The 25744-nt window shown below is 39.3% G+C and overlaps 1 protein-coding gene across 1 annotated transcript; it reads right to left on the reverse strand.

Annotated features, from left to right (window-relative positions):
• Nucleotides 1-24848: 24848 nt before the first annotated feature.
• Nucleotides 24849-25350, reverse strand: LOC100354980 (large ribosomal subunit protein eL22). The gene has a single exon (XM_002719496.5). The coding sequence runs from the start codon at nucleotides 25317-25319 to the stop codon at nucleotides 24933-24935; it is 387 nt and encodes a 128-aa protein (XP_002719542.2). The 5' UTR covers nucleotides 25320-25350; the 3' UTR covers nucleotides 24849-24932.
• Nucleotides 25351-25744: the final 394 nt, after the last annotated feature.

Below are 25744 nucleotides of genomic sequence, written 5' to 3' on the forward strand. Positions count from 1 at the left end.
ATTTGGACAATGAATTACATGGGCACCTAACCTATCTCAGTTAATAGCAACTCCATGTTTCCAGCTGCTCATGCTAACACTCACAAGACATTCATAACTCCTCTCTTTCCTTATGTTCCCAATTAACCATTAGAGAATTGTATTGAAATTACCTTCATGCACTTGTTTCCACAATGAATGGCAATACACTGGTCCATGGTACCTCTTTTCTTACCCCCCAAAATACGTCGTTCAGACTTTTCTGGATCAGCTACCAAAATTATTATGGTTAATTAGCCAGTCAGATCACACCACTCCTCAGCTCAGATCCTCCCAATGTCTCCCTGTGCACTCAAAGAAAAAGCCCAAGTCAGAGCCATGTCCTCAAAGTGGCCTTGCAGGACCGCTGTTCAGCCTCTTGGACCTCTTTGCTGTGCATTGAAAACCCAGCAAGCTCCTGCTGTAAGGCTTTCCTCTGTCAATTCCTTCTGCCTACATCCTCTCCCAGCTCCAATACATTCATACAGTAGTGAAATCTTTTTCTAAAGTCAACTTCACAGTGAGGCTTTCTCTGACCGCTCTTTATCTTTAGTTTACTCTTTGTCATAACCCTATCATTATCTGACATACTAAAATGTTACCCACTTATTGATTTTCTCACTTGTTTATTTATTGTGTGTCTCTCAATTATTATGCAAACTCCTTGAGGGCAAGGTTTTTCTCTGTTGTGCTCACTGTCATAAACTTAGCACTTAGAGCAGTTTTTTAGCAAACACATAGTAGAGACTTGGTAACTATTTATGGAAGGAATGCAATAATGAATTTCTTGAATAATTGCTTTCTTCTCCACATCAAGGTAGACCTCAACAATACAAAAGTGAATACACTGTGGTCCTTGCCTTCAAGGATATTATGATCTAGTCAAGGACACAAATATGGAAATAAGTAATCACAGTAAAGAGAGTTGCATGAGATAAAAAGGAAAAACACGGCTGAAGTATAGTGGAATAGAAAAGATTTGTGAAGCTCAAAGGATTGCAGTGCACTGAGAAAGTGGAGGTTGTAAAGGGATGCTACTTGAAGTGTACTCTCTTGCTTCCCTGTTCCAGTTTATTATCTGCACAGCTTCTGCAATGCACATTATAGTACAGGTGCAACGTAAAGCTGTGTTCTGTGACTCTTCATCCTATGCTCGTACACCTGCAGTGTGGAATTCAAACTCTTCAACAGTAGGTGAAGCCCATTATAATATGGTTTCCTTTCCAGACTTTTCCACTGTCATTCTTCTCCAATGAGCCTTTCTGCCTAAATAGATTGGTAGGAACAAGATGTGTTCTGAACCCTTTGAGTTTTTCATTATTCCTGGAATTCTCTCAGCCATTATCTCTTTAAATATTGCCTCTATTTCCTTTCTCCTTTCCTGCTATAATTGATTAAGCTTAGGTTAGATTTCTCCACATCTCTTAAGCTCTCTTCTATATTTTTCCTCTCTGTACTGAAATTCTGACTAATTACTTCAATCTTCCCATAAACAATTCTTCAACTTTATTTTATGTTTCCTAACATATCCCTTAAGCTTTTAATTGGCTTATTTTTCAAATCTGCATAGTCACTCCTAGTTTCCTGCTGCCTCAAGTATTTCCAAGTTTTTGCATTTATTCCTTTGTCATATATTCCTTATGATCTTTTGGATATTTGCTTGATAATCTGTATCTGGTGATTTGTGGTGCTGTTTTTGTTGTCTCTTGTTTCCTTTGGCTGTTATTCGTGTTGTCTCCATACCTTGTGTCTCAGTTGTTATGGATGGAGTGCTGGTCATTGTCCTTGAAATACTTTGGGGAAGTTCTGCATGCTTCTCAAGAGGGTGGCCATGAATTGGAGACCACCTCAAACCGAGTCCAGGACTTGGGATTCCGTGGCCCATCTCAGCTGTGTATAGCCAGGGGTAGATCCACTCGTCTGTGGCCCTATTTTATCAAGGATAGAAGGTTTATCCCCCATCCCATTTTCTTCCACACCCAGGCAAGCTGTAAGATAAAGAAACCATGAAATTGATGTGCTAAGGAGATAAATTGTAGTTTCTCTTTACCCAGAGATTATATTCTCTGGGGAGTCCCAGCTAATAAAGGAAGGGAAAATTCTCTGTAAAGCCCTCCAGTTTAAATGTGCTTTGTTCCTTGACTTCTTCTTCTCCATGACTCTACTTAAAGCCATGGAACCAAAGCCCAAGTATAAAGAATCAGCAAATGACGTTATGAGGTGAAAAAAAGAGGAAAAGTCTTTGATGCTCTGACGTAAATACTGGCTAAATTTTTAAAAGATTTATCTATTTATTTGAAAAGCAATGTTGGAGTGACAGAGAAGGGGGGTAGGAAAGAGAGAGAGAGAAAGAGAGAGAGAGAGAAACAGAGAAAGAGAGAGCCTCCATCCACTTATTCACTCCCCAAATGGTGCAATAGCCAGGGCTGAGCCAAGCCAGAGCCAGGAGCCAGGATTCCGGGTCTCCCAGGTATTTGGCGGGGCCCAAGTACTTGGACCAAATTCCACTCTTTTTCCAGGTTCATTATTAGGGAGCTAGATAGGAAATGGAGTAGTCAGGTATAGAATTGGTATCCATATGGGATTCTAGCATTACAGGCAGTGACTTAACCCATTGTACCACAACATTGACCCAATCCTGACTAAATTTTTTTTAATAAAGAATACATAAAAATCCAAAGAAGAAAAAAACCAACTTTATTTTTGCTACGTATAGTTCACTGTTATTTACATCTCATCATGCTTGTTTTGCTAATTTTTTGTTTTTTGGTAATTTTTGCATGCCTTCTTGGAGTAATTTAGACAAGGAAGAAGTGTAAATACATGAGCACTTAAAAATTATTTATTTATTTCAATTTTATTTGAAAGACACAGAGAGAGAGAATAGATAAGAGATCTTCCAAGTCCTGATTCACTTCACAAATGACTACAACATCCAGGCATAGGCTAGGCTAAATCCAGGAGCCTGGAATTTCATCTGAGTTTTCCGTGCGGTCCAGGGACTCAAGTACTTGAGCTATCTCTGCTGCCTCCCAGGATGTGAATTAGCAGGAAGCTGTAATCAGAAGCACAGTAGCTTGGACTCGAACCAGGCACTCTGATGTGGAATGTGGGCATCCTAGGTGGCATCTTAACTGCTGTATCAAATGCCTACCCTGGGACATGAACATGTAAGTACATGTGTTGTCCAATACTTTGTTACAGATAACAAAATACAGCTAGGGAGTAGGAACATGTTCTAGTGTTCTACAACACAGTAAGTGACTATACTTTACAACATTTTGTTATATACTTTATAAAGAGCTAGAGGAAAGAAATTCAGATTTCCAACACAAATAAATGATAAATGTTTAAGACATGGAAATGATAACTACCCTGGTATGCTCATTGCACATTGTATACAAGTATCAAATTATCATACACTATCACACAAATATGTACAATTATTAGGGATCAATTAAAATTTTTAAATCATGCTAAATACCACTTCAGTGCAGGTGAACAGATGGAAGATTAGTGATGGGTGGATAGAGAACAAGATAAAAATGCTATTGTAAAAATGGTAAGTATAAATACTATTGTCATTAAAAATTTTCTTGAATTTGCTACAAGAAAAATAAAAGGAAGTGAAATTGAAGAGACTGTTGAACTCAACACATCTCTTCATCATAGGAGAACTCATTTTCTGGAATATCTATGATTATATTTTTTAAAGCACAAGTGTAAACATTAAAAGTGTTTAAGATGATGGAATCATGCTTTAAAAAAAAAAAACACAACATCCTTCAGCTTTATATGGTATTTGTAGGCTATGTTTCATGAAAGACTGGAATATTCTTCATCCCATCTTCTCTGTCATAAGATATATCATTCTTATACCATAAAATTCACAGTCATTTCTTTGACTACCATTCTCATGGCTGTTTTTCTGTTTGTTCAGTTGGATTTGTAGTTAGCTCTGTACTTTCACTTATTGCTTCTTTGTTCCTGAACTCTTTTTTGAGACATCTAATATTGTTGTCAAGAATTCAGAAGGGCTGATTCCTAAGTAATTTCTTGCTTGAGAATGCGACCTGTAAATAGAATGACATGGTAATTGCGATATAATATTCCTGGCAACACCTTCTTTTTGTAAGAGCTTTGTAGCTCACTAAAATCTCAAACTTCACTGCTTCACTGGAAATACCTGGGGACTTGTTAAAAATGTGGGTCCGCAGGTCTGTTCTTGGGCCCGAGATTCTGCATTTTTAACAAGTTCCCAGGTCGTGCTCATGCTACCTTCCTGCAGACCAAGGATTGCGTAGCATGTTTATGGACCTTGCTTCGTTATCTTTGGACCTTGAATGCTGCTATAAAGAAATCTAACACCAGCTTTCTGTCTCCCCTCCTGGAAGCAATTTGCTTTGTCTGCCTGGGTGCCTGAAGATTCCCTCTGTCATTAAGATTTAATCATCATAGTGGATTTGACCATTTTCTATCAGATTTTTCTGAGAAATTGTGCTCTTTTAAATTTAAATACATTTTTTCTTTCTTTCAGGATACTCTCTTGTTTCAAATACAACTTCTATACCATCTAAGGGGTTTCTATGTCAGGGGAAGAAATTCTTTTTAGGGGAAGGTGCTGTGGTGCAATGGGTAAAGCCACAGTCTGCACAGCGCCAGCATCCCATGTGGGCACAGGTTCCAGTCCAGTCTACTCCATGTCCAATCCAGCTCTCTGCTAATGTGCCTGGGAAAGCAGCAGGGGATGGCTCAAGTGCTTGGGCCCCTGCACCCATGTGGGAGACTCAGAAGAAGCTCCTGGATCCTGGTTTCAGATCAGCCCAGCTCCAGCCATTGTGGCCATTTGAGGAGAGAACCAGTGGATTGGAGATCTCTCTCTCTCTCTCTCTCTCTCTCTCTTGCCTCTCTCTCTCTCTCCATAGTGCTACCTTTCAAATAAATCTTTAAAACAAGAAGAAACTATTTTTATGTAATTATCTTGGTCTGTGTTCTGAATCACCTAGCTTTATTTATTGCTTTGTTTTCTTTGTGTTTTTACATGCATTCACTCTGATTATCCAAAGTTTTTCCTGTATTTCAATAATTCAGTTCTCTATACTATCTGTTGTGTGCTACTTCTGATTTTTTAAATTTAGTTCAATAGTCGTGTTTTAGACCTTGTGATGTTTTTCTTAGGGTAATATTATCCCTTTCTATTCCATTCTTGATCTGTGCTCTCCTCTGTGATTGCTCCTAGCCTCTCACATGCTGGAGTCCTTCTTCCCTCCTGGGAATATTTGCATAGTTACCAAGCTACCTCCAAGACTTGAGTGGTTCTGTCTAGACCTCACGTTTGCTCAGATGTAATGCACATGACTTCTTGAATGGTTTTGCATAATGCATGACATCTGTTCATCCACTCTTTGTATCATTTCTCTCAATTCAGAGTTGGCCTTGGAATGTTTTTATCCATCAGAGAGAGTGAATCTCATTGTTTGTTTCTCTATCACACCCCCTCATTCCCAACAATAGTTTGTACTAATCCTCAGTCCAAAGAGAGAAAACAGGAGTGCACCAATCCAGTTTGATTGTCTCTAATTTTGGAGGAGGATTTTTTTTTTCAATATATATTTTGGCAGTAGGAAAGTGGGCTGGAGATGCATAGGAACAGGGCTTAGATTCCTCTCTAAAAATTCTTCCATTTGTTTCTTTGCTGGTCCTTTCACTGATTGAGGTTGCTGATGCTCTTTCTTCTGATGATACTGTTGAAGTTTAAGTCAGATCACATCATTTTGTTGTTTAAAATTCTCCAGTGGTTCCACCATCTCTTAGTGTGTCACCCAGAGACCTTCTACTGTGTCACTGAGCCCATGGGAATCTGCCACTATCCTTACCCCGTTGCCTCCCTGATCTTTTCCACTTCTCTTATCCTTAGTCATTCTTGTGAAGCTAACTGGAAGATTCTCCCTTCTCCACTCATCCACCCTGAGACCTTAGGGTTAACTTCTCTTTTGTCTTTGCTTAAACATCACCTCTGACCTTCTCAGACCCAGCTCCTTAAATCTGCAGCCCTCAACCCTTTCCCTGCTGGTCTTCATTTTTCTCATAGCATCTATCACTCTCTAATACACCATTTTTGCTTGTTCATCTTACTTCCTCTCTGCCTATCTTGTTCTGATACTTGCTGTCTGGCAAGGTGGCATTATAAGGGTAGTGAATTTTCCGGTTAAAACAGTCCCTGACAGTATTTAATAAATGGTGATTCAAGTTTGCTTATTTTTGAGGGAAGAAATTCTCAGAGAATCAAAGGATGCTTCTGTGGGCTCATTCGTCCTTCCTATTTAATCTTCTACAACAACCTATTTAAAGCATTTTGATGAAGACTGGCTTTGCTTCCTGGAAATCTGTCACAGTGTATTATAAGCTTGTAATCAGAAATCTTTTCTATTTATCCAAGCTAGATTCTTAACCCTAGCAAGCTCAGGTTTCAGTAGGGTAAAATAGAAATACTTGCATAAAGACAGTCTCCTTCACTTTTTTAATAAATGAATATTTGAGAACTTTTAAGATTTTTTAAAAATATTTATTTATTTATTTGACGGGCAGAGTTACAGAGAGACAGAGAGAGAGAGAGACACACAGAGAGAAAGTCTTCCATCTGCTGGTTTTCTCCCCAGAAGGCCACAATGACTGGGGCTGGGTGGATCAGAAGCCAGAAGCCAGGAGCTTCTTCTGGATCTCCCACGCAAGTGCAGGGTCATCCTCTGCTGCTTCCCCAGGCCATTAGCAATGAGCTGGATTGGAAGTGGAGCAGCCAGGACTCAAACCAGCGTCCATATGAGATTCTAGCACCACAGGCAGCAGCTTTACCCCCTAAGCCACGGCGCTGGCCCCGCCCTCATTTTTTTAAGGTTTATTTATTTATTTCAAAAGCACAGTTACAGGCCGGTGCCATGGCTCAACAGGCTAATCCTCCGCCTTGCGGCGCTGGCACACCGGGTTCTAGTCCCGGTCAGGGCGCCGGATTCTGTCCCGGTGGCCCCTCTTCCAGGCCAGCTCTCTGCTGTGGCCCAGGAAGGCAGTGGAGGATGGCCCAAGTGCTTGGGCCCTGCACCCCATGGGAGACCAGGAGAAGCACCTGGCTCCTGCCTTCAGATCAGCGTGGTTCGCCGGCCGCAGTGCGCCGGCTGTGGCGGCCATTGGAGGGTGAACCAATGGCAAAGGAGGACCTTTCTCTCTGTCTCTCTCTCTCACTGTCCACTCTGCCTGTCAAAAAATAAAAATAAAAAAAAGATTTATAAAAAAAAAAAGCACAGTTACAGAGAGGCAGAGAGAAACAGAGGGAGAGAGAGGTCTTCCATCCACTGGTTTACTCCCCAAATGACTCCAATGGCCAAAAGTGGGCCAGTCTGAAGCTAGGAGCCAGGAACTTCTGGGTCTCCCACGAGGATGCAGGGGCCCAAGGCCTTGGGCCATCTTCTACTGCTTTCCCAGGCCATAGCAGAGAGCTAGATCGGAAGCGGAGCAGCCAGGACTCAAACTGGTGCTCATATAGGATGCCGACACTGCAGGCTGCAGCTTTACCCACTAAGCCACAGTGTCACCCCCCCCACACACACACTTTTTAAAATTGAAGTCTATCTATTTTGGTGGTAAGATAGGATATAAGTTTAAAAAAAAAAGACAGTTGAAAGTTTATTTTACTCCCTTATTTTGACTCCTTTACTTGCCATTTCTACTTATATTTCCACCCCCGATGGTGACAAAAGCCATCTCGTTAATAATCTTTAGCAAGTTTCTGTAAATGGAGAACCATGAGCAGTGAGAAGGTGGTTCCCTTCAACTGCCACTACACATTCTCACAGGTTCCCTTGAGTCTCTGTATCCCTAGGCACTTTAGATGGTAACCAAATCTCTATGAGCCCCATCTCAGGTTTCAAAAGCATTTAATATGAAATCCAAGCATGTTTTTAAGTGAGATATTTCTAATGATATCTAAGTCTTTTTTTCAAGTCTATTGTATCTTAACTATCCTTCAATTACCTCTGCTCAACTCTTTGTGTTTTCTAGATTTCTTACCATTTAGCTGGGAATCAAAACTAGAATCAAAACTCACTTGTTTAGTAGACTAAATATGAGTCATAATTATAATCATATGTTTGGGTACTGTGCCACGTACTTAACATGCTGCTGCTTCTTTTATCCTCGCAGTAGTCTAGTGATTTATGCAGATTATAGGATAATTTTTAAGAACTTTTGTTTGTTCACTTATTTTATTTATTTGGAAGGTAGAAAGAGGGGTCTCCTATCCAATTCTTTATTTCCCACATGCCTGCAACAGCCAGGACTGACCCACACCAAAAGCGGGTGCCAGGAATGCAATCTGGTCCTCCCATGGGTGGCAGGAACTCAACTACTTGAGCCATCACCTGCTGCCACCTGGGTTGCACATTACTAAGGAGCTAGAATCGGAGTTGAGCTGGGACTTGAAAACAGCACTCTGATGTGGGATGATGTGTCCAGTCCAGGTGGTGCCTTAACAGCTAAGCTAAACACCTATTCATAAGGATAATTTTGAAAAGATGAAAACCATGGCTTTATAGCAACTGTAACACACTCAAGATCTTACGTAACTTATTAATTGATGAGGAAACCAGTAAGAAGTTATAACTGATTCAAAACAGGTTACTATCAAAACTCAAAGATCTATTACATTTTAATAGGTATAATTTGCATTTCTGTGTGCAAGATCATTTATATTAGTATCAGTGTTTTTTATCTTATAGAATTTTAAAATAGTCAAAGACAACGAAAGGCAGAAATGATCCAAAAAGTTGTTCTGGACAGAACATTCAGTGCTCTGCTCATTTGAAAGCTATTCCTGTCATTCTAACCCAATACATAAAAATAAAATTTCAGCTTAATATATAAGAGGTTTTAATTTTTATAAAACAAAATAATCTTGAAATCAAGTCATCACAGAGTATTAGAACTTAATATTATAAATATTATCTATTTTATTACAAGTATTACAAATCAAACTTCACATTTTATAAATTAAAAAAACAAGGATAATTAATCTGCCTCAAATCAGAGAGCTGGCTGTTGACATGTCCAAGAGAAGAATAGAAAAACACAGGTTTTTCTCCTAGAGTATTACTAAAATATATAGAAACAAATAAATACAACTTTTGTGTTAAAATTATCTTTAAATGTATTGTACTTAGTGAATTACTGCTCTAAGATAATTAGGGAAATTCCAAAATTTATAGTGCAAAAGAAGACCAGAGACCGTGTTACTCTCAGTGAATCAGTTTTGGTCCCATCAGGGCAAATGTGATGAACTCACATTGCTTAATTACACAATTATCCTAATTTTTTAAATTGCAAATATATTCTCTTAACTGTAAGGTGTTACTGAGCTGATTATTGTTTCTTTGATTCAATGTATATGCACGGGGATGTTTTCTGAGAAGACGTGCTCATTGACTGATGTTCTCTTTTTAATGAAGGCAAAGTACTCCCTTGACTGAAAAACACATTATCTAGGTGATTGCTTCAATTACAGATGTGAACACTGATTTCATAAATTGAAGATGTACCTGACAAGGAATCCAACAGTTAGCTAACCTGAGTTCGGCAATATTTAAATTGAAATTAAATCATGTTCAGATTTGATTAATGTATAGAACAACTTTATTAAAGAGTTGTTTTTCTGTTGCCTAGGTTGCTGGGCTGCAAATACCTGTAATCAAAACAACTTCACTTAATGTCTAAAGGCTTTAACAAGTGTGAAAGTCCTGGAGACTCACGCCTCTGCCCTTACCAATCTGACCATAAACACATACCGTAACTTACTGTAGTGGAAAATATGCAAGGGTTCCTGTTATAGACTGAGTCACATAGCTCTATTCTTTGGACTTACTAATTTATGTCCCTTGGACTATTTGGAGACCATCCCACTCTAGTTTTGAGAAACCCTTTTCTTCTCTGATTGAAGTCATAACTGCTCTGTTATCAGTGGTACTGGAGTAAGATTGTTTAACTATTACTTGACTGAAAGGCTGGCAAACATCTGAGGAACAAGGAGTGGGGGTGTTGCAACTTCCCTTTGGAACAAAGGTTGACTGTCTTTGTGCAAATACACACTTGGCTTAAAAAATCATTTGTGCTGGCAAAGGCATTGGTTTTTCCAACATAATGAGATTTTCTTTCCAGGTACATTTTGCATTTGGAGAAAGCAGACATGTAAGAAAAATCACTGGACTTTTGATTCTGATCGGTCTTGCTTACAGTGTCAAATTAAATTTCAGACACCACAATTTGAATATCAGATTGAAACCTCAGGTGTGTAGGAAAAGAAAAAACTGTCATTAAAATTGCCAAGTTGGCTTTGAGAATATATAACACAGAGGGTCTTAGTCTGCTCAGGCTCCTATAACAAAATATCATAGACTGGGTAGTTTAACCAACAGACATTTGTTTCCCACAGTTCTAGAGACTGGAAGATACAAGACCAAGGCTTCAAGTTTCCTGTTTCCTGACTTGAATGCAGTTGTTTTCTTGTTGTATCCTCACATTGAAAAAAGAGGATAATTTGGGTCTCTTCAGCTCCTTGATAGAGCACTAAGCCCATGCATTCATTAGGACGACCATCATGATGGAATCACTTCCTGATGGCCCTACCTTCTAATACCATCTTTCTGTGGGATTTGAATTTCAAATATATAGATTCAGGGTGTGAGAAGCAAATCATTCAGTCTATGGTTCCAATCTATATCTGTCTCATGGAAAATCTATAGGCCCCAACATCAACATTTATACAGAAACTAGCTTTTAACATAACCTACACCTCCTTGGCCCAGGGCATTATCATCTCTTATTTGGATTATTGCAATACTTAACTTGCTCCCTGAGTTTTCCATTTCTGAGGCAGCCTCTTCTCAACCCAGTTCCTGACAGTGGTCCATTTCAAGTGAAAATCAATCATCTCAAATCTTTACTTAAGGATTCTCCAATGACTCCAAGGTCACTGGATAAAAGCCACAGTCCTTACTATGGCCTACACGCTGGTTGAGGCCCAGTTCTCTCCAGAGTAGAGCCTAGATAGGCCTTTGTGCAGATAGTGTATTATCGGAAACTGATCCCCCAAATAGGACTGTTTGAAAATGAAAGGAGGAAGAAAGGAAAGGAAAGGGAAACCAAGGAGGTATTATTGAGCCAAACACCAATGGAAGCAAATTGGAGCTGAATTCCTCTGGGAAACCCCAACTAATGTTCTGTGTATGCCCTGAGAATTATTTTCCAAGAGATGGGAGAAAGAAGCACTTATCCACTGGTTCCCAGCCTCTGCACACAGGGCTAAGTGGCTTCATGCATGTGTCCCATGTGGCAGTGGGGGTGAAGCCATCAGGAAAGGTGCTGTGGGATTACACCTGTGCCACTGTTGTCTGGGTAGAGTTAGAGTGAAAGGATGGTTGATAGCATTTGTGGTGCAGCCCAAGTGGAACCTGATAAAAAGTCCCATCTTACCCTCATCATCTCTCTGACCTTATTCTTACTCTTTCCATCATTTGTTCCTTCACAGTTACTCTGCCCACCATGCTGGTCCTAGCCCAGATTGGAATGTGTCCTCCTCAGGGCCTTTGCATTTACTGCTCCTGCCAGCAAGGAATGCCCTCCTCCTACTTCCTCTCCTTCTTCAGGTTTTAACTCCAAAGTCATCTTTAAATTGAGACATCTTTAACTATCCCATCTAAAATTTAGATCCACACTTCTTCCACATGCTAGGCCCCATGCCTTAGTCTGTTTGCGCTGCTGTAACAAAATGCCACAGACAAGGTAATTTATAAATAGTAAAAATACATTTCTTGTAATTCTGGAAATTTGGAAGTCAGATATCGAGACACTGCAAGTAGGATGAGGGCCAGTTCCTCCAATGACATCTTCTCTTGGAGTCAGGTTCAGATGACAAAAGGGGACATGGCTAAAGGGGTTAGATATCATGGTGGCAGAGTAGACACGAAGGGCCTAAGCTTGTTTCCTCCAGCTGTTTTTCATAAAGTACTAATCCATTCATGAGTGTGGAACCCTTGTGACTTAACCAGTTTCCTAAAAGCCCTCACCTCTGCATACTACCACAGTGGGGTTAAGTTTCAACACAAGAGTTTTGAGGAACATATAGACCATAGCACCTTTTAAAAAATATTTAATTTATTTATTTGAAAATTATAGTTATGGAGAGAGAGAGAGAGGGAGGGAGGGATAGAGAGAGAGAGAAAGGTTTTCCATCCACTGATTAACTCCCCAAATGGCCACAACAACAGGAGCTGGGCTGATCCAAAGCTAGGAGCCAGAAACTTCCTCTGGTCTCTCAAGCGGGTGCAGGGACCCAGGCACTTGAGCCATCTTCTACTGCTTTCCCAAGCAATAGCAGAGAGCTGGACTGGAAGAAATGCAGCCAGGACATGAACCAGCGCCCATATGAGATGCCAGTGCTACAAGTGGAGGTTTAGCCCACTATGCCACAGCACTGGCCCCGATAGCACGCTTTTTCCCATTAATTTTGTTCTTCACATGAGTAACATTTCACCTGCTTTGCTTTTTGTTTTCTGTCTCCTCTACTGGGATTGTATGTATGTATATGTGTATTTTATTCATTATTATATCATCAGCGACTAGTTCATTGTTCATCACATAATAGATATTTGTTGAATAAATAAATGAAGTGAGTTGAATCAAATCATATTGAATCACAATGCTGTGGCAAACCTCATGGCCCCTATTCTTGTTTATGAACAGGCTGGAGAATACAAAGGGAACTGTGTACCCCAGTTTGAAACTATGATACACTAAAGGAATATATTTGACTCACAAATAGAATATTCCCCTTTGTGAAGACCTAGGCTTGATCATAATGAAACTTTTTCAGCCTTATTCTGAGAACATGATAGTGAAACCACACTCTTGGCAAAATACACACTTAGGATGATCTTCCTGGTCATTTATGAGACCTGAAAATACTGCAGTTGGTAATTTCATGTGGTTTAGATACTCCAAAGTATCTTGGGATCATGTATTTCTTCTCAAGCCAGGGCCATCACCAGCATCTCTCAGAGAGCGCAGCAATGGCTCTCCCAGGAGCATGCATCTTTTCAGTTGCATCCACGGTTCAGTGTGGACCTTAGTGGAGCTCATTTCACTGCAGACACTAGCAAGCAAATGCAGCCAGGTGACTGCTGTCTTCCAACTCAATACACCAGACAATCAGTTCAGCCGGGCTATCACCTTTGGGAGTCCACGGTCTCTTACTTCAGCACATCCTCTGAAACCCTCTTCTAACTATTCTCAGAAGGTGGTACTATTCTAGGCTATGTCAAAAAGTGGCTCTGATGTGGTAGCTGAGACCTTATTCTTGATTGAGCCATTAAGTAATCTGTTGAAGTTTCCTGGTCTGGACATGCTTCTAAATACATTCAGCACCGGTGTCTCAAGAAACCTGTGTAGTTTCCACCAAACTAGACCCTTTTAGTTTCACAACATAACTAGCATAACTTCCAGGGTGGAGGATGGCATGACCAACTATAAAATGTATTTCCTAGGCAAAGTATTTTTTTTTTGACAGGTAGAGTGGACAGTAAGAGAGAGACAGAGAGAAAGGTCTTCCTTTGCCGTTGGTTCACCCTCCAATGGCCGCCGCGGCCTGCGCGCTGCGGCCAGCGCACCGCGCTGATCCGATGGCAGGAGCCAGGTACTTACCCTGGTCTCCCATGGGGTGCAGGGCCCAAGCACTTGGGCCATCCTCCACTGCACTCCCTGGCCACAGCAGAGAGCTGGCCTGGAAGAGGGGCAACCGGGACAGAATCCGGCGCCCTGACCGGGACTAGAACCCGGTGTGCCGGCGCCGGCTCCTAGGCAAAGTATTAACATTAATTTCAGATTTTGTTGTTTTCTTGTATTGATGTGAAATGTTAACCTATCATATCAAAAACTACAGAAAAGAGTCAACAGGGAAAGTTACGTATTCATGGAGCAAAAAGATGGCTGTCTGCAAACCAGGCACAGGGGCCTTGCAGAAAATAAATCTGCCTTGATCATGGGCTTCTAGCCTTCAGTTCTGTGAGAAATGAGTTCTGTTGTTTAAGCCACCTAGTGCATGGTATTTTGATATGGCAGAGCAAGCTGACTAATAAAAACATTTTAAGTTATTGGCACATAATGATAAATTATTTTTCAGAAAGGTATTACAATGTTGACCACTCCCACAGCATAAAAGGAGCCTAGCTGCACTGCACCATTATTAAAAAAAAAATTTAGCCAGTGCCGTGGCTCATTAGGCTAATCCTCCGCCTTGCAGCGCCGGCACACCGGATTCTAGTCGTGGTCGGGGCGTTGGATTCTGTCCTGGTTGCCCCTCTTCCAGGCCAGCTCTCTGCTGTGGCCAGGGAGTGCAGTGGAGGATGGCCCAAGTACTTGGGCCCTGCACCCCATGGGAGACCAGGAGAAGTACCTGGCTCCTGCCTTTGGATCAGCGCGGTGCGCCAGCCACAGCGCGCCGGCCGCAACGGCCATTGGAAGGTGAACCAATGGCAAAGGAAGACCTTTCTCTCTGTCCCTCTCTCTCTCACTGTCCACTCTGCCTGTCAGAAAAAAAAAAAAATTTAACTTCATTCTAAGATATACAAGAATACTTCACAAAGTTCGGGAAAAATGGAGTTAAAAGGTAAGTTCATTTTGGTGCAAAAACATTTGGAATCCATGCATAGTTTTTTCTAATATACAATTGTATGAACTTTTTGAAGATCCTTGTATGCATAGATTTTTAAAAATTTTGCGCTAAAATCAGCTCATTTTTAATTCCATTTCTCCAAGCATGCTTGTGTATGTTTATCTTAAAAGTTTTAAAAATATTATTCTTTTAAAGATTTATCTCATCAAGGTCATTTAGCTTTCATAGCTTTGTCCCCTCAATTGCTATTATATGTTGAAGCTTCCAGTTCTAATAATATTTCATAGAGATAAACATGTCCACTGGAAATCTCAAAGCAAAACAAACTCACAAGAAAACAACTTTTCAGCATTTTATCATCTTTATTTTTTGTATTTATGGAAAGGAAAAAATTAAGAACTTGAGATGGTTTCAAGGCCATGCAATAACAGGATCAAGTATCAAAGATTATGATATAGGCTATTTCCAATTGAAAGCACTTGCCTATTTTAGACAGAAAGATTGTTATGTTTGAAAATAGTAATACAGAAAAACTGCCATAGAAAACGAAGAGAGACTCCCCTTAGTAACTTTATTATACTTTTTAAAATAAGACCCTTGCATGAAGAATGCTTTCCTTTTACCCCAAATTATTATATGTCTCACGCACAATAATTTTTCCACCTTTGGCTTGCAATAGTAATAAATGTCTTGAGAAATAGATTAGAGTTAAGAACTAAAGTCCACTTCCCCATCTAATTTTACACTAAGGACAATGTACTGTGTGCTCTCCATGAAGTACAAATATTTGTAGCATAAATTATTTTGCTATTTAACTAGCAAGAGATCTGCCTGTTAATGCCACGGACAGTTGTCTTGAGGACAAATTCACGATGTTGTGACTTTGTGACTGACTCACTTTTCCATTCTTACTTCATTTTGACTCACCTGTTCCGTTCAGTATTACTTTACAGCACATCGTGCACTGTTTTCCTAACTTTGCCCGGAGTTGGCACCAACTGTGCAGAGATGAAAATATCTTTCACGTCAGTCTGTCTTGCCTCATAACATTCTCAAGCTGTTTTCCCCATTTTAACATTTCAAGGGCAGTTCTCTCCTACTGGGTCCTCTTAAAGTTGATTGGGTTTCTATGGAAGAGGTGCTGGCAGAGTTCATAATAGAACAAACAAAAGAGAAAATTAAATTCACCTATGCTGACCAACAGGGCAAGGCAATGTCAAACAATGACTATTTCAGAAGTCAAACTTAATGGGCTTTTGTTTTATGGAAAACCCATCCAGAAATGTCCTCGGCTCAGAAAGTTTTCCCTTATAGGCTTTGAGTGTGCATCTTAATGTTATTTTTATAGCATCTTTATTGGTTTTCATGTATTATAAATAGAAAAAAAAACCTCAACAAACCACTACATTGAGGAATTGGAATGATAATTTGAGTAGCGTGATGAATGGGAAGTGTATGGAATAAAAATGCCAGTTCTTCATATAGAAAAATGTGATTTTTTAAACACACCTCTGTGATTCCAAAAGAAAGTCATCTCAGTGATGCCTTTTTGTTCAATTTAGAAGTATAGATATAACAAGTCTAATTTCTTAAATGTCTAATACACTTTTAACAGAAAAGATGTAATTAAGTGTATAATTCACTTAGAATGAAATTAGGTTCAAATTTAATTCTTTGTATGTCCATTGCAGTTTGGAAAATGTGTTTCAAAAAAATGATGTTTATATACATTAGAATCTTACAGGAAAAGGATTTCTTATGTGTATGAGGATCTAATAAAAGTAAATGTATGCTAGGAAATACTATTTACCCAGTTTCAGAGGAAACTTTTAAAAAAGACTTGTGTATAATTCAAAGAACATTTTGATTCCTATAAAAGATCAGATGGTACTTCTTTCTGTTGATGAAAATGTACACCCTCTGATAGATGGTATCAGAGGATATCCTAGGTGATCTGTGGCAATTCTGTGTCACTAAACTTCAGCCAGGAAATAGAGAATTAAATATATCAATATTTTTCTGCAAGAGGAAACTGTCCCTAATTATATACAAATGTATCACAAAAGTAGTAACACACAGCTTTATCTAAAGTGTCAAAAATGATATGTATCTTGGCAAATTTTAGACAAGTTAAAGATTATCAAACCCTGATCTAAAAGAAAACAATAACTATTTTGTGATTATTCTGTGCCAGGATATATGCAGTGTCATTTGTATTGCCTCATTTCATTCTCATATCTCTATGAAATAGTTACTACTGTTATTATCATATTGTAGATGAAGAAACTGAGTCTAAGAAGTGTTCATTTATCTTAACAAGATTATACAGCATTCTCTGTAAAGAGCACTGAGGAATAAATATAATATTTTGAGACCAGTACATGGTTAAGATGTCACCATGCTTGATATTATAACTGAAAAGCCTACGAAGTAGTCTGAGTTTCCCTAAGGTAGCCATTGATGTCTTTGAGCTGTTTTACAACTTCACAAGTTATAAAAAATGTTAGGGTAAGGCAGATGATTCTTGTCTGTAGAAATGCAAATGAATGTTTTCCAGAGAAATACAACTGGTCATTGCCCTGTGAATCTTGACCAATTTCACAATCATTAGCAAATAATTTCCTGTGGCATTCCTGATTTCGCAGCAGGATATGTGTTTTGTTTGACTTCTTTCAACGAGTTGTAACATCATAGTGATAACCTCAGTATTTAAAGGGCTAAATAAAACCCTTAGCTTATATTCTTTTTGCATTTGTATATGACTCACCAGTTTTAAAACATCCTTGTAATGCTATCTTTATGTCTTCCTTCTTTCTCTGCACCTATTACAAGAATTGACAAACTATATCCTAGGGACCAAATCCAGCCCAAATCTTGTTTTTGCGTGGTCCACTGGCAAGGAATGATGTTTACATTTTCATTAGCTAAAAAGAAAGACTGTTTTATGGCATGTAAAAATTATGCAATTTTCAAATATGAGTGTCCGTAAATAAGGTTGCTTGGAACACAGCCCTGCTCATTCACTTACACATTGTCCGTGGCTGCTTTCTTGCTTCAACAGCAGAGATGAGTGGTTGTTGCAGAGATCATCCCTACATGTTTTCACCTCCTGCCTTCCATCTATGACTTTTTTTTTAAGATTTATTTTTTTGAGGAGCAGAGTTACAGACAGAGAGAGGGGGAGAGAGAGAGAGAGAGAGAATCTTCCATCTGCTGGTTCACTCCCCACATGGCTGCAATGGCCGGAGCTGCGTGGATCCAGAGCCAGGAGCCAGTCTTTTGGGTTTCCCACATTAGTGCAGTGGCCCAAGCACTTGGACCACCCTCCACTGCTTTCTCAGGCCATTAGCAGGGAGCTGGATCAGAAGTGAAGTAGCCGGGACTCGAACAGGCACCCAAATGGGATGCTGGCACCACAAGCAGGGGTTTAACATTCTATGCCATAGTGTTGCCCCCCCCCCCCATCTACAAATTTCAATTATTTTCTAGGTTTTTCTTCACCAGGTACCATCTGACTGAAAGTCAACTTTGAGCAGGGAAAACTCTGGAACCCTCTCAGATTTGGAGGTATGGGTGAGGCTCCCAGCAATAGCAATGCTCTTTTGTTCCCATATGTTTATGATCCCAGAGAGAATTCTCTGCTAGCCAGTCTGCTACCCACCCTCTTTCTCCTTCCAAATTCACCCATTATATTCAGGTTATAAGTACAACACATTGTATTAAATTATAATTATCATATTTTGAATTCTAACAATTAAAAAGTGGAAATTTGTTTTCTCTCTTAATAACAAGTATCTACATAATATCCTCAATGTTGCCTCTTGGCCTGTGTTTTCATTTTTATTTATTTATAATTGAAAGTCAGGGAGACAGAGCTCTTTCATCAGCTGGTTCACCTCCTAAATGTTGGGCCAGGCTAAAAGCAGGAACCAGAAGCTCATTGCAGATCTCCCATGTGGGTTGCAGGAACCCAATTACTTGAGCAATCACCTGATGCCTCTCAGAATACGCATCAGTTGGAAGTGGACCTGGGACTTAAACCCAGGCACTCAGGTGTAGGATGCAGGCATCCCAGGTGGCATTTTAATTGTTGTGCTAAACACCTGCCTATGTATCAGGCAGCTTCTCATTTCTTTAACTAAAGTATCTGAGAGGAGTTCCTTGGAAAGGAAATGGTTTATTTTGGCTCACAGTGTAGAGGATTGCGTGCTGTTTGATGTTCTCCGGTGGTGGCTCCGTAAATCTGGCCTCTAGTGGAGACTGGCAGTGGTGGAGCACATGCAGAGAAACAATCACATGGTGAACCAGGAAGCAGGAGATTTGGGCCAAACTTGGCTTAAATAACCATGCTTGTCGTGAGAACTCCCTTCTGGAGACAAGCCCCTGAAGACCTAAGGACTTCCAACCAGCCTCACCTCTCAGGCACTATAATTATATTAAGTCTTTACGCTTTGTCCATCAACCATCTTCACAAATCTTTGGGAACTATACCCATGAGTTTGGGGAGCCAAGTCTTACTCAGCCCACACAGCCTTCAAAGCCTAAATTATATTGTCTATAGCCCTTTACCGAAAAAAAAAATGCCTACCTTGTCCTATAAATGACAGATACTATTCTATCCTCCTCAGCATATGAATGGCAGAATTCAAGAAAGAAATAGTCCCTACCCTTACAGAACTTCTCTTCTTACAAGTAGATTGATCATAAACCAATTAATGATTATTTACATATGGGAGACCAACTCTATTCCTAGAAAATATCCAGCAAAAATATTTATGAGGTAAAGGGGTATGACATATGCAACTTATTCTTCAGTGGTTCAGAAAATAAAAACAATGCATGAGAGGGGAATCACGTTGACCAAGAATTCTATGCTCTGATGAATAATAGCCCATGCATCAAGACAAAGGAATGCTTTTCAAACATGCAAGGGCTTAGATAGTATGAGGATGCTTCAAAAAGTTTGAGGGGGCTGGCACTGTGGCATAAGCGGGTAAAGCCGCCACCTGCAGTGTCAGCATACCGAGCGCCGGTTCAAGTCTCGGCTGCTCCACTTCTGATCCAGCTCTCTGCTTTGGCCTGGGAAAGCAGCAGGAGATGGTCCAAGTCCTTGGGCCCCTGCACGTGCGTGGGAGACCCGGAGGAAGCTCCTGGCTCCTGGCTTTAGATCAGCACAGCTCCAGCCGTTGCAGCCAATTGGGGAGTGAACCAGCGGATGGAAGACCTCTCTCTCTGCCTTTCCCCTCTCTGTGTAACTCTGACTTTCAATTAAATAAATAAATCTTTTTTTAAAAAAAAGTTTGTGGAAAATTGAATGAAAAGGTAAGTTTAGTTTGGAGCAAGAAAATTGAAATACATGCATAGTTCTTTTTATAGTACATAGTTTTCATGAACCTATTGAAGCCCACTGATATAGCAGCTGATATGCTATTGCTGAAGAAATCTTTGAAAAGAAATTCAAAATTTAATGCATCCATGTATCATTTAACAACAAGGATACATTCTGAGAACTGCATTGTAATGTGATTTTGTCATTGTTGCAAACATCATGGAGTATACTTACAGAAACTAAAATGGCTTTGACATCACTAAGCACTGTATCTTTATGGGCCCACTATTGTATATGCAGCCCAACATTGACCAAAATGTTATTATGAAGTGCACAATTGCAGTCCAAACCTTCTATGAAGAAAAATGATAGAATTCATAAATAAGATCAAATCACCTTCATTAAAAGCACTAACAAATTGAATAAACAACTTGTTAGCTTAATCATGATTAAGGGAACAAGTGGAGGTGAACAGAGAGTCACAGAAATTTAAAATAATTATCTGAGCATGTATTACACTCATCTATGCTAGCACATTAGAAAATTTAGATAAAATGGAAATCTGAAGAGGGGGTGGAATATACTTTTCCAACGTTTTTTAAGAAGACAATAACAATGAAGTAAAATAAGTATTGTCAATAAATAACCCCTATAAAGTGCCAGGCTTAGACACTCTTGGGGTAGAATCTCCTAAATCAGTAAGAAAGAGAAAATAGCTTGCTGTCATTGAAGATTTGTAGTCTCCCTTCCACAATACAAAGTTATTACTGAGAAGTGGCTGCAAAGCTAAAAATGACTTTCCCCTAGTATCAGAGTAGAGCTATATAGCTATTTCTCACAAAAGAAGAGGCGTAAGTGAGGAATGTTGCTTCAGGGCCTGCCTGGGCCATTCACAGCAGAGACACTTGTGCCTTTGTGCCCTTTTCAACTTCTTGATTCCTTTTGAGCTGTTACATGAGTAAGAAATAAATATCAGCTGTGCTTGAACTCTTGTACATGTTGGGTCAGTTGGTCTATTACCTTCTACACTAAATAATGTGTATCAAAACACACTTGAAATGTTCTCTTTATTCATGTACTTCCCCTCTTCCTTGCTTTTAAAAGAATCAGTGTAAGCCATTTTAACAACATCACCACCACCAAACTGCAAAAATAAAAATTTATTTGGAAAATAAAAACTTTTCAAAAGAAAATAAAAAACCCACACACACAAAAGACTGTCAGTGCTACTTAGAAAACTATCCATCTAACTAGATAGACTGTTTTTCTAGAAAATGACACAAAAACATGCCAAAATAATAGTGGGCTGACATAAACATTTAGCAACTAAGAATAAGTAGTGCCCAATGTGATCTTTTTAAAAAAAAAAAAAAATGTTTCTAGCTTAGCAAGAGCCCTCTGAGTCAGCCCTCAATCTGAAGCAAGCATATAATGAAAGTAAAAGGAACAGATCTGGTCTCATTGCGCAGTTGTCAGGTATGTTATATCTATATTTCCTATCCTGCCCTTCTTCCCAACATCCTGGCTCCTGTGTACCTGTATTTCCTCTTGGCATAAAATAGACATCTTGGCATCAAATCAGAGAATCTTCTGACAGGCACTCTGGGACTCTGTTTTGTAAATTTATCCTTGTAGGTTTATTCTAAGGAAATTTACTCATATTTTGTTGCCTTTCCTGGAGAATTAAGAGTCATGACAACTTCTGTAAAGTGACATAAGCCACATTCTACTAAGTATTAATAATATAATGTTTATCATGGTGATTACTAGTCTGGTTATCAGAATCATGCAGCAGCAATTTAAAAATTACAGATTTCCAGGTTCTCTAACCTAAATATTCTTTCTTAGGTTGTGGATGGGTTCTGACAATAAATAACCAATCTACAAATAAAAGCTTCCTGGGTGAATGTGATCCTCAGCTCCATGTAGTATTTATGAAGACTGTGACTGTGTTTTTCAACTTTGCATCCTCTGATAGAATGTCTTGTACATATCACAGTAAAAACAGAAAACATTCATGGAATTCAATTAAATAAGGGCTGAAATTTCTAGCTAGTTGTAGGCATTTTCATTGTACCTTCTTTCCTATTTAGTAATAATAAAATATTATATGATTTTGATGTAGTTGAAGATAGTGTAAGCGTTCTTGTTTTAACTAATAGTATATAAGTTTTCTCCTAGATATTTAAAAGTATTGGGTATAAAAGAGCCAAATGGAAATATATATACATACATACACACACATAAAATAGTTAAAATACATTATACTTTGTGTGTCTGTGTGGGTGCAATCTGTTGAAATCTTTACTTAGTATATACTAAGTTGATCTTCTGTACATAAAGATAATTAAAAATGAATCTTAATGAAGAATGGATGGGAGAAGTAGGAGATAGGATGGTTTGTGGGTGGGAGGGTGGTTATAGGGGAAAAACTGCTATAATCCAAAAGTTGTACTTTTAAAATTTATATTTATTAAATAAAAGTTTTAAAAAATACAACTAACTTTTTGGAAACTCTGGGAAATGATGATTTTTTTTCAAGGTTAAAAAACCTTCATCAAGAAAGACAAGTATATGGTGATCATAGTATTCCTCATTTCTACTATCTCAGGGCAGACATAGCTAATAGAGTAAGGTACTCTTTTTCACTGTAGTGAGACTTGGGTTCCTTCTCAACCCAGTCAACATTCCACACAGCCAATGATGAATTATATGAGGAGGCACATGAATGAAAATCAGTTGTTCATCCTTGAAATAAGGGAAAAGTTTGATTTAGAATTATCATTTATTAGTTCTTTTTCCTTTCTTGCTTTCCATTTAGATGATTTTTTTCTCTTATTTTTACTCACTTACATGTTGTATATCTCCACAGGTTGAGTATCCATTATCTAAGACACTTGGGACAAAAACATTTCAGATGTCATACTTTTTTAATTTTTATTTTGGAATGTTTGCATAGGCATAATGAGAAACGTTGGAGATACGACCCAAGTCTAAACAGCAAACTTGTTTGTTTCAGATACACTTTATATACATGACCTAAAGTTAATTTTATACATTATTTTTATTTATTTTATTTTTTATTGTTTTTTTTTTAAGCGAAAGGGTTTAATGGGGGAAACCCGACAGACTGGAGTAAAGGAGCGAAGAAGGAAAAGAGGGAGAAGGAAAGCATAAGAAAGAGATCGAGAGAGAGAGAGAGAGAGAGAGAGAGAGAGAGAGGCAGAGAGAGGAGGAGAGAAAGAGAGCTAGGAGTTCAGAAACAGGTCTTTTTAAAACTTTGCCAGGGGGTGGGCAGGGAAGTAGGATCAGCGAATCCCTTTAGGATGGGGGTGGAGCTGACACCAGTGGTTGGGCCATGTAGTCACCTGGCTGCCAGCAATGGCAGCGGGGGCTAGAGCCTAGGATGGTGTCTGGGGTGTAGATTGTGCTATAGATAAGACCGCGCCATTTTACATACAGCAAGAGTTGTATGGGATATTAGCCTCAAAAGTCCAGGAGAGGTAGCGGGATGATTATCTGTCTTTAGAGCTACTTCTTGCTGAGATGGGGTGATGAGTTTATATATTATTTTTAGTGGCCTGACTTTTGACTATAAGCCATCACATAGGTCAGCTATAGAATTTTCCACTGGTGGTGTCATGTCAGTGCTCAAAAAATTTCAGATTTTTAAAATTTTGGATTTCAGATTTTTGGATTAGGGATGGTCAATATGTACATTTTAGTGTCACTTCAGTGGGAAAATTACCATTGGTAATTACAATGGTAGCCTCCAAGTCCACTACCAAGGTGCTGTCCTAGAAAAGCTCAGAGACCAACATGAGATACTGAAATGACACTCTACTGAATCAAAGCATGCAACAAGAAGCAAGGGGAAGAAGTGGAGTAGATTAGTGATGTACAAAGGAAAGGAGGCAGTTGGTATGGAAGGATCAAATTACGTGAATTCTATCAAAGAATGTTTGTAAGTCCTCTCTCTTATTTTTCTGCAGTGTTTTCCCACAACCATTTTGATTTTGAGGACCAGAGTTGAAAGTGAGCTAAGAAGATAGAAGTTCCTAGAGCCAATTCATATTTTATCTACCAGAAAGACTCAGGGACTAGTGTGCCTGCCTATGATTATAACTCAAATCTGATATCTTGCTGAGCATCCATGGATATTATATAACTATCCTAAGCAGAGGACACAAGGGACCAGAATGAGTTCTCATGTATATAAAGTCTCCTAAATAACTAGTGCTTACCTGGTCCTTCCACTTCTTCCTGTATATGTATTCAGTATACATGAGCTCTACTTACATTATATATATATATATGTATATTTTGACGGGCAGAGTTAGACAGTGAGAGACAGAGGGACAGAGAGAAAGGTCTTCCTTCCATTGGTTCACACCCTCCAATGGCCGCTACAGCCGGTGCGCTTCAATCGACATGCTGCGCCGATCCGAAGCCAGGAGCCAGGTGCTTCCTCCTGGTCTCCCATGTGGGTGCAGGGCCCAAGGACTTGGGCCATCCTCCACTGCCTTCCCGGGCAACAGCAGAGAGCTGGACTGGAAGAGGAGCAACCAGGACAGAATCCAGCGCCGCAACTGGGACTAGAACCCGGGGTGCTGGCGCCAGAGGTGGAGGATTAGCCAAGTGAGACGCGGCACCGGCCCTGTATTATATATCTATGTATCTCCTCTTCCTTCTTTTCTCCTTTCCTCCCTTTCTTCCTTTCATCCATACACGCAGAATTGAATATTCTTCAAAGATGCAGCAAGTCCACATAACAGGTGGTTACACTTAAGATTTTTATTTTTATTTTTTTTAATTTTTTTTTGGTTCCCAAGTTTTATTCAAGAACTGATACAAAATTTTCCAGATAAATGAATTTTAATCCTCATCTTCCTCCTCTTCTTCGTCCTGGTTAATCTGGAAGTATCGTAATTCATAACTCTCTTTGCTGTTAGCAACTACACGCAACCAATCATGTAGATTATTCTTCTTCAAATACTTTTTGGTGAGATATTTCAAATACCTTTTGGAAAAAGGCACCTCAGAAGTCACTGTGATCTTGCTCTTGCTCCTCTCGATGGTCACGGCCCCGCCCCCGAGGTTCCTGGCTTTTCCGTTCACTTTGATTCTCTCCTGGAGAAACTGCTCGGAGTTGGCCTCGTCCATGATCCCGTCTTCCACAGGGTGGGTGCAGTCCAGGGTGAACTTCAGGACCTGCTTCTTTTTTTTGCCCCCCTTCGCCACAAGCTTTTTCACGGGCGCCATGGCGGCAGCCTACACTTAAGATTTTTAATAGGCATATGTGATTTTACAAAATCTAAAATTAATAAGTGCAGTATCCTCTCAAAAAACGGAATTTAGAAACAAGGAATATTTCAACTGGGATTTCCTTTTCTTTCATGTTACAGTATTTTAACTTTATTGGTCATAAATATTATTATATATATTGATGCTTAATTTCACTAGTATTTTGACCAATTACTCTCTTCAATATTTCTTCTTGAATCATGCTTCTTCCTTTTGAATTCATGTTCCTTCTTCTTGATGTGTATCTGTCAATAGTTCTTTTAGCCATGGTCTGTGAATCATCTATTGGTCTTTGTCTGAAAATGTGTTTTTTTTTTTTCATTTTCTTTTTGAACGATAGTTTAGATGCAAAGAATTTCCACAGCTTTTTTTTTTTTTAAGAT

Source organism: Oryctolagus cuniculus, chromosome 17 (assembly GCF_964237555.1).
Source record: "Oryctolagus cuniculus chromosome 17, mOryCun1.1, whole genome shotgun sequence".
NCBI lineage: Eukaryota > Metazoa > Chordata > Mammalia > Lagomorpha > Leporidae > Oryctolagus > Oryctolagus cuniculus.

Bases quoted from the DNA above. Each gene is read 5' to 3' on its own strand.
- LOC100354980 (XM_002719496.5), bottom strand. From the start codon at position 25,319: ATGGCGCCCGTGAAAAAGCTTGTGGCGAAGGGGGGCAAAAAAAAGAAG.